General features: G+C 32.6%; 1 protein-coding gene across 1 annotated transcript; it reads left to right on the top strand.

Moving 5' to 3' along the window:
• Positions 1-5,558: 5,558 nt before the first annotated feature.
• LOC142239903 (alkaline phosphatase-like) lies at positions 5,559-7,230 on the top strand. The gene is made up of 2 exons (XM_075311646.1): positions 5,559-5,872; positions 5,938-7,230. Exons 1-2 carry the CDS (start codon positions 5,564-5,566, stop codon positions 7,216-7,218), a joined length of 1,590 nt encoding a protein of 529 aa, XP_075167761.1. The 5' UTR covers positions 5,559-5,563; the 3' UTR covers positions 7,219-7,230.
• The last annotated feature ends 3,315 nt before the right edge of the window (positions 7,231-10,545 follow it).

The raw sequence follows: 10,545 nt of genomic DNA, 5'->3' as shown, positions 1-10,545 counted from the left end.
GCATAGTGAAATGTGAATAATGTAAAGATGATGTTACTTGAGTTTTGTTGTGTATACATGAGCGTGGGGTTGTTTTTATTTTTGTTCATTTAGTGGCTTGTGTGTGTGTGTGTGTTTGTTATTCGTTGATGGTTTTTGGCTGGATGAGGTGTTTTTTTCAATAAAGGCACATGTGTTTTTGTTGTTGTAGGAATGTTTTGGCTTTGCTTGGTTTTGTTTGGCGTGCTTCAGTTGTATAGTTGTCGTTGGCGTGTGCTGTTGCATCTTTTAAGTAGGTATGCAACAAGGGAATATAAAGGCATGGAATATTTTGGATTTTTGAGTCATATATTGGTGTTTGTTTATTAAACCTTTTAAATGAAAGTTATTAATATTTTATCGGTAGTTTAGAAAAAAGTTATTAAGAATATTTAGTAAAATATGTTGAAATTGAAAGTGTATTGAAATTTTCATTATTCAATGTAAAAAATTAATATTCAATTCCAGATGAATTTGGAAAATTTTTGATGACTGTCTAGGAATATCAAGAATATTTGGTTTTTAATGCATATTATTATTTTTTTCATTAGATTTTTTGAAAAGTTATTTAATAATTTTATTTAATATTTAATTTCAGAGTAACCCAAATAAATTTGGACAACTTTTTATATTTCCCCTCAGCGTACAATTTAATAGAGAATTGGTAAGTTTTATATTAAAACTTTGGCTTTCTTTCAACTAGAATATTTATTTTATTATATCTTTCACATCGATAACAACACAGTTTTATGAGTTTATTTAGAATACTTCATTATTTCTCTAATTGTTTCAGGTACAAATTTTATGAGATACGTTTTCCAAAGAAAAGTTGAATTCCTTACACCATTTGATAAAATGCCCCAAATATGGTAAGTTACAAGCTAAAATGAAGAATTAAAAATTATATTTCATTACATGGTATTAATTTTTAACAATTTTCATTATTGTTTCCATTTTTTCCAGCAAGATATGTGAAAAAATTACCTACGATGAATAAAAAAAGGATAAGTCAAAATGTCCAAACAGCTGGTTCAAATGAACTACTCTCTTTTCCATGTGGTCACAATTTTTATTCACAAAAAACATTGTATTAAGAACTTTCATCATAAGTTTTTATAATAAAGTACTTTTGCTTAAAGATAGTTTAATTTTAATGTATGAAAATTCTCATAATAGTAAAACGGTTTGTTGTTCCTTTAATTATTTAATTTCTCTATACTGTGGAATGATTGATTTAAAAATAGTCTAGTCGTCGACATTTTAAAGAGACTGTTAACCAATTTTTATTATCGGGTTTCCCACAAAATAAGCAAGTAAACCAAAATAATACTGACTTTTTAACTTGGTAGGTGTATATAAATCTTATGGTGTTGTAAAAATGAACTAAACTACAATGTTATAGATGAACTAAAATTTAAGAAAATTATAAACTAGACAAGTTGAAAAAAATCTTAAGGGCTAAATCATGGTCAATATTACTACAGTTTAGTTCATTTTGCAATGGAAAAGGGTTCACTGTTTTTTCAGTGTAGTTAACCTTTCACAAATTACTGCAGAAACTGGAAGGAAGGAAAACTACTTATTGCTGTTGCTGTTTAGAAAAAATTTTATAAAATCACTTTTTGGCGTATTAGAACCAATTTCCATACTAATTAAAAATTTTCAAAATTGTAGCTAGTCATTCGTTGATGCAGCTAAAGCTTGGTCCACGAAAACCAAGAATAGTTTCAAGTTGTGAATGAGAGATGTAAATCTAGTAGAGTTTTGAATAAATACAATATAGGACATTTTTTGCATACCTTTTATCGGGGAGCTTAACTAAATTATATTAAAAAATATTCACAATTTCTTTAATTCCAAATTAGGTTTTCTACACTAGGTTTACGACTTTTGCGACATACGTATTATACCGTCGTAAACGTATGTCGCAAAAGTCACAGTTTGCGACAGGCCAACCCTGGTGAGCTATATCTAAATCTGAACCGATTTCGATGAAATTTCACACATACAGTTAGAGGTATAGAAGATTGTATTTAGCCAACTTTGAACACTATCGGTTTGTAAATAAGGGTTTTACGGCCAAATTTGGCAAAATCGGGCGATACATATATATGGGAGCTATGTCTAAATCTGAACCGATTTCGATTATTTTTGGCACATATTGTCAGTACCATAAATGATTAGAGTAAGCCAAGTTTGAGTAAGATCGCTTAATAAATAAGGTTTTTATGGCCAAATTTGGGAAAATTGGGCGATACATATATATGGGAGCTATATCTAAATCTGAACCGATTTCGATGAAATTTTGCAGACTTAAAGGGTGATGAAAACTTTTACTATGTGCACAATTTGATGACGATCGGTTTGTGAAAAAGCGCAACGTGGCTCTATTTGTCGAAATCGGGCGATACATATATATGGGAACTATATCTAAATTTAATCCGATTTCTTCCAAATTCAATAGCGTTCGTCCTTGTGCATAAAAAAACACCCTGTACCAAATTTCATCCAAATCGGTTAATAATTGCGACCGGAATCCTGTGAATAACAAATACATGGACAGACGGACGGACACCAAGCGCTAGATCGACGCAGGATGTGATTCTGAGTCGATCGGTATATATTTTATGGGGTCTAAAATCAATATTTCTGGTAGGCACATTTTTTGGCCGATCAAACTTATTATACCATGACCACTATGTGGTTTAGGTTTTAAAAAAATGATTGTCCAAAGTTTATTTGATTGCAGTAACAAGTTTGAAAACTGTCATCACTACTTTACATCTTTAGTTTTTGAATAACTTTTAGTTTGGTTGCTTCACTTTTATTCATAGCTTGCTGTCACCCAAATGCATTAAAAACTTGAATAAAGGAGTACACTCAAGCGCTTTATCAAAGATAATTTTATGTCGCGAACGGAAATTTTACAATTTCAATGAAGCTTCTTCATTATTTCAATGAAAATGTTTCCTACTTTTTATGAAGCAATTTTAAAGCAGAATGTTTCGTAAAATATTCAGAAATTCGTAAATACTTCCTCACAAAAATCTTGAAATTTGAAGAAAGTTTCGTTAAAAATGCGAAAAATTAATGTAGAACTCTTCATGTATTCGTAAAATGTTCTTCGTAAAATTTACGGAAATGAATGAAAATTTCGTTGTTTTAATTAACAATTCACGAAGAATAGTTAATGAAAAATTTTTCGTAAAATTAACGAAGAGAATTTTTGGGTGTAGATGGAGGCCATACCAAAATATTGACCTATACAAACCATTTTCGGCATAACTATTTGTGGGCCTAAAATACCTCTAGATTGCTAATTTGAGGCAAATTGCATAACAACTACGGTTTCTAGAAGCCCAAGACCCCAAATCGGGAGGTCGCTTTATATGGGGACTATATTAAAACCTGGACAAAAGATTCTGTACCAAATTTCAGGATGATAACGCCATTATTGAAGGCTGTAGCGTGATTACAATAGAAAGACAGACGGATATGGTTATATCGCCCTAGAATTTCTGCTTGATCAAGAACATATACAATAGACCTGTCCAGATTTCCAAAGTTCACATTTTTTAATGAGCACTTACAGTTTTAGAATCTCTCAATGATTGTAATAAGAGATATGAAAAAAGATTTTGAAAAACTTTTGCCAAAAAGTTGCTCAACGCGGTTGAAGTCAGGATTTTGGCAATTTTCGAAAATTTTAAAGGTATACGTACAAACAAAATTTTAAATAATTTATTAATAAATATAAGAAATATCTAAAAGCGCAATCTTTGAGCTAAATGCTCCAGCAAATACTAAAAAAAATTCAAAACGTGAAATTTATTGAGCCGTTTGCTTGCTGTAGCCTCTGGAAATCAAAAAATGCAGAAAATTTCCGCAATTTTTTTTCAATGCATTATATGTTTTCGAAAAAAAAATTTATATACGTTTGCATATTTTTTATATATTCTTGGAACAATAAGGTATAAAAAAAAATTTAGATTAAGAATTTTTGGATGTATCATTAGTCGCTAAAAAATTAATTTCTTTATGAAAGTCTCACTTAACCCATATGTGTTATTGTGAAATATCAGTCTATGAGCTTGAGCTAAAAGTCAAAGCAATAATAAGATAGATTAAAATTTTTAAAAAGTGTCACATATAACGAAAAGTAAAATATTTAAGTGAGACCTTTCATAAAGAAATTAATATTTTAGCGACTAATGACACATCCAAAAATTCTTAATCTAAAATTTTTTTATACCTTATTGTTCCAAGAATATATAAAAAATATGCAAACGTATATAAATTCTTTTTTTCGAAAAAATATGCATTGAAAAAAAATTGCGGAAATTTTCTGCATTTTTTTATTTCCAGAGGCTACAGCAATCAAACGGCTCAATAAATTTCACGTTTTGAATTTTTTATTATTTGCTTGAGCATTTAGCTCAAAGATTGCGCTTTTAGATATTTCTTATATTTACTAATAAATTATTTAAAATTTTGTTTGTACGTATACCTTTAAAATTTTCGAAAATTGCCAAAATCCTGACTTCAACCGCGTTGAGCAACTTTTTGGCAAAAGTTTTTCAAAATCTTTTTTCACAGTTTTTATTACAATCATTGAGAGATTCTAAAACTGTAAGTGCTCATTAAAAAATTTGAGTTTTGAAAAATCTCATACATTTCCTGGACAGGTCTAATATACAATTTATATAGTCGGAAATCGTTATTTCGTTGTGTTACAAACCCCATCACCGTTCTTTGATAGGCACAATTTTTTGCAGATCAAAGTTATTATAAGCTGACCACTATGTGGTGTAGGGTATAAAAAACAGAATAAATAAATTATTAATCGTTGTATATAGAAGAGTCTATAAGTGTAACGATATGAAACAATTTTCGGATGGTAAAAGTTATTCCTCCATGAGGCTTCCGAAGCTAAATCATTTGGGTTGGGTTTATATGAGGGCTATATATAATTATGAATCGATATGGATCAATTTTTCATGGTTGTTAGAGGGCCTATAGTTACATCACGTACCGAATCTTACCCGGATCGAATGAAATTTGCTTTTTCAAGAGGCTCTGGAAGTCAAATCTGGTGAGGGAGGCTATACCTGAAAGTCTGATATTCCCATAGGATGGGGGTATAACAAATAAAATAAATCATTTTCAAACATGCTCAAATTTTCGATACATGATTCATGATTGCCCTAAATCTGATTCCGTTGTCTTTAATTCTGAGAATCCATCTCAATAGGAAAAAAAGTTACCAACTTGATTATGACCCTCATAGGAACGGATACAACAAAACACACGCAATCAGTTACACAAAACAGACATATTCATACGAAAGTAAAGTCTGTTTGAAATGAGGCCTACGTTTACCACATGTGTGGCTATAAATTCTTAAAATTTCCACTAATTCCGATACAGTTACGTTCAATTATACATCGAATGTGGATTTTAAACGATGTTTAAACAAACGATTTTTTTAATTTATATTGCGGCCTCGTTGCTGGCGAATTCCAATGGAGAGTTTTTGGATACTTTGATGGGTCACTATCACACCTCATTATCGGAAAAAGATCTGAAAGATACTTTAGCTCTAAACAATAACTCACCCATCGAGGAGAGAGATCCAAAGTTTTGGCAAACATTGGCTCGCCAAGAGCTGCTTAGGAATTTGGGAAAACAGCGCCTAAATAAGAACAGGGCTAAGAATATCATTTTCTTCCTAGGAGATGGTATGTCATTGAGCACCGTAACAGCGGCCCGTATACTAAAGTCTCAACGCAACAATGGAACTGGTGAGGAGGAGCTATTAAGTTTCGAGAAGTTTCCTCATGTGGCCTTGAGCAGGGTAAGTTTGCGAATGGAGTTTGGAGATATCCGAAATTTTCGCAATAATCTTTTTCTGGTTCACAGACCCATTGTACCAATACCCATGTGGCTGACTCTGCTTGTGCGGCCACAGCATTTTTGTGTGGTGTAAAGGCCAATATTTTGACACTTGGTGTTAGTGCCAAAGTAAATGCCAATAATTGCAGTGCCAGCATGGATCCGGCTAACCATGTTCAATCCATTGCTGTCTGGGCCCAAAATGCAGGTAAATCCACTGGATTCGTTACCACCACCTCTGTACTGCATGCCAGTCCTGCTGGAACCTTTGCCCATGTGGCCAATCGTTTCTGGGAAAGTGATAGTGATGTACTCGCTTGGAAGGAACAACATAAGACCACAACGAATTGTATGGATATAGCCCAGCAGCTCATCCTTAGAAAGCCAGGACGTAATTTCAATGTTATCATGGGTGGAGGCATGGGAAAATTTCTTCCCAAATCCGAAATTGATGACCATGGTAATCGGGGTGTGAGAAGTGATGGCAAAAATCTTCTCAAGACTTGGAAAAGCATGCATCCCCTTGGAGTTTTAGTATCAAATCGTGATCAGCTACTGAATGTAAATGTCCGGACAGCTTCCCATATTATGGGCTTATTTGAATCATCGGGCTTGAAGTATCATGCCTTGGCCAATAAAACCAAACAACCCTCCTTATCGGAAATGACCAAAATGGCTTTGGAGCGTTTGCAAAGGAATAAAATTGGCTATTTCCTCTTTGTTGAAGGTGGTAACATTGATACAGCCCACCATGAAAGTAAAGCCGGTTTGGCCCTGGATGAAACCTTGGAATTCGATAAGGCTGTGGAGGTAGCCCTTGAAATGACGGACACTCGTGATACTCTCATTGTGGTGACTGCTGATCACAGTCATCCCTTGACCATTGTGGGCTATCCTTATCGCGGTACATCCATATTGGGTTTGAACCACAATGATCGTGCCGCAGATGGTATGAAATATTCAAATATTAATTATCCTTTGGGCCCCAATCTGTATCGTGACAAAAGTGGTCGTCGCATCAACTTGGATACAATAAACCGGAATCTAGGTAAGAGTAATGAGATTCATAAAAACTCTGGCATTTTATCACACGGCTACTTTTCTTCTATAGACAGCCAGTACCCCAGTGGTGTAAGAACTCAGTTTGGTACTCATTCTGGTGAAGATGTAGGCGTATATGCTTTAGGACCCTATGACCATTTGTTCACAGGTGTTCTACAACAGAGCTCTATACCTCACATTATGGCCTATGCCGCCTGTATTGGCAAAGGATTGACAAAGTGTAATGATCTGGAGTCGTGGAAGTAATGTGGATATGGGCCCGCAATAGCCTGGTCTTTGGACTTTATGCCGCTGGAGGCTATCTATAGCTTTTAAACAAATTGACATTTAATTTTAATTTCCTCAATTAAGGTAGAAACCTGTGCACCCAAATCTAATTTTCCACTATAAAGGAAGCACCAGTTACAGTCACAGGGAAGAGATTTTCCAGGCTCATTAAATTAGCCAGAGCCATACTCTTCATCTCTACACTGAAAACAAAACATTGACCTAATATGAATAATTTATGCGATTAAATTTTAGTGCGAACAATAAAGGAAAGTTCGTCATTTTTGGTTTAATTTTTCTACATAATTTTTATGGCATGAATCTTTGACATATATTAAATTTTTGGATTATACCTTACAAAGCACCAATACAATTTTCTTCCACTTTGTCCAGCAGAAGTTGATTTTGGTCTTTGCATCCAAAAATTTTCCAATAATCCTTGTAACACCAAGAACAAAACGATGTATAACCTAAAACGAAAAATAATTTTTTTATCGACAAAATTTTAATTTAATCGAAAATTTTGTTAAAATTTTATTTCTATAGAAAATTTTGCCAAAATTTTATTTCCATAGACAATTTTGTCAGAATTTTATATCTATAGAAATTTTTGTCAACATTTTATTTCTGCAGAAAAAGTTTGCCAAAATTTAATTTCTATAGAACATTTTTTCAACATTTTAGTTCTATTTTTCACAGTTTTATTTCTATAAAAAAAATTGTCAAAGATTTATTTCTCAAAATTTTATCTGTATAGAAAATTTTATTTCTATAAAAAATTTTGTCAAATTTTTTTTCTAAAGAAAATTTTATCACAATTTTATTCCCATAGGAAATTTGTTCGATATTCTATCCTTATAGGAAATTTTTTCAAAATTTTATTTCCATAGATAATTTTGTCAAAATTTAATTTCTGAAAAAAATTTTGTCAAAATTTTATTTCTATAGAAAATTTTATTTCTATAGAGAGTTTGGTCAAAAATTATTTTTCATGTTAGCCTGATACTGAAACAGGCGAATAATATGTACAGTCTAGCCGTATATAGATTTGTATCTGGCGTTTTCTTTTCAATGGTTTTATTGATCAAGTTTCTTAATCTAATTTGTCCATAAAGCTCGAGTAATAATTAATTGTAAATTAAGTTTTGTCAAAAAATTTTTACTAAAGAAAATTTTGTCAAAATTTTATTTCTATAGAAAATTTTGTAAAAATATAATTTGTACAGAATATTTTGTCAAAATTTTATTTCTATAGAAAATTATGTCAACATTTTATTTCTATAGAACATTTTGTCAAAATTTTATTTCTATAGAAATTTTGTCAAAATTGTATCTGTAAAGAAAATGTTATTTCTATAGAAAGTTTTGTCAAAACTTTCTATCTTTTGGTCACAATTCTACCCCTATAGAAAATTTTTCAAACTTTTATTTCTAAAGAAAATTTTATCAATTTTTTTTTTATAGAAAATTTTGTCAAAATTTTATTTCTATAAAAATTTGTCAAAATTTTATTTCTATAAAAAAATTGTAAAATTCTGGTTGGATGGACGCACGTTTCGGAATTACCACATTCCTCATCAGCATCCTCTACTTGCAGCAAAACTATCAACCAATTATCAGAATAAATTCAGGCAGTTCATTAAACCCAACAATGAACCACACTTGAACCTTCCGAAAAAAGGTTTTGTATGATAGCCAGCTTATGCCGAAATAAACCCAGCCAACTGAATTCAAATCGATGATTTGACAGTGGCATAGGAAAAGAGATATGTTTGTCTTGAATTTATTTCGGCATAAGCCGGCTATCATACAAAACCTTTTTTCGGAAGGTTCAAGTGTGGTTCATTGTTGGGTTTAATGAACTGCCTGAATTTATTCTGATAATTGGTTGATAGTTTTGCTGCAAGTAGAGGATGCTGATGAGGAATGTGGTAATTCCGAAACGTGCGTCCATCCAACTATCTTGCAGTCTATAGGGCTTTTCCCAAATAAATTTGACAAACATTCTTTTCCTCTGTTGGTTAAGCTACACTTGTAGTTTAGTGAATGTATGGTTTCAAGCTGCAATAAAAAACGACAACAATGAAATAGAATTTTGAAAAAATATTCTATAGAAATAAAATTTTGGTAGATTATTTTTGGCTCGAGTGGCAACCATGATTACGAACCGATATGGACCAATTTTTGTGTGATTGGAGATCGGCTATATATAACTATAGACCGATATGGACCAATTTTGGTATGGTGGTTAGCGGCCATATACTAACACCACGTTCCAAATTTGAACCGGATCGGATGAATTTTGCTCCTCCAAGAGGCTCCGGAGGTCAAATCTGGAGAACGGTTTATATGGGGGCTATATATAATTATGAACCGATGTGGACCAATTTTGCATGGTTGTTAGAGACATTTACCATCACCATGTACCAAAATTCAGCAAGATCGGATGAAAGTTGCTTCTCTTTGAGGCTTCGCAAGCCAATCCCTCTTTGAGGCTTCGCAAGCCGATCCCCAGATCGGTTTATATGGGGGCCATATATAATTATGGACCGATGTGGACCAATTGCATGGTTGTTAGAGACCATATACCAAAACCATGTACCAAATTTCAGCAAGATCGGATGAAAGTGGCTTCTCTTTGAGGCTTCGCAAGCCAAATCTGGGGATCGGTTTATATGGGGGCCATATATAATTATGGACCGATGTGGACCAATTGCATGGTTGTTAAAGACCATATACCAAAACCATGTACCAAATGTCAGTCGGATCGGATGAAATATGCTTCTGTTAGAGGCTCCACAAGCCAAATCTGAGGGTCCCTTTATATGGGGGCTACACCCTCAAAAAAAATCGCTTCTTTAACATATGTTCCAAACATATTTTGCAGGAAGCACATATATTATTGGATACTGCCGAAACATTAATATGTTTGTTTTATGTGAACATATTATATGTTTGGAAGCATATTGAGCCCAAAAATATTATATGCTTGGAAGAATTTTTCTCAAAGACGATTGTGCTCATTCCCTAACATACTCGTAATTTTCACTTTCACGAAATATTTTAGTTCTTGGCACCTTTTTCTGTAATACAAATAATGTTGAAGAAATTATTCACTTTTATAAATTTTACCTAGCTGATGGCCTTAGCAGCCAATGCTACTTTTCCCTTTTCTTTTTTATCATACATTTACTGTATGATTAAAATAAACAATAAATAAATAAATAAATATAAATTTTACCTTTCGCCAAGCCAACACACTATCCACTGGGCTACGTAGCTGTTATAGTCACCAGTAGATAATTA

Source organism: Haematobia irritans, chromosome 5, assembly GCF_050003625.1.
Source record: "Haematobia irritans isolate KBUSLIRL chromosome 5, ASM5000362v1, whole genome shotgun sequence".
Classification (NCBI taxonomy): Eukaryota; Metazoa; Arthropoda; class Insecta; order Diptera; family Muscidae; genus Haematobia; species Haematobia irritans.
The sequence above is the reverse complement of the archived record's forward strand: the minus strand, read 5'-3'. Positions and strand labels throughout refer to the sequence as shown.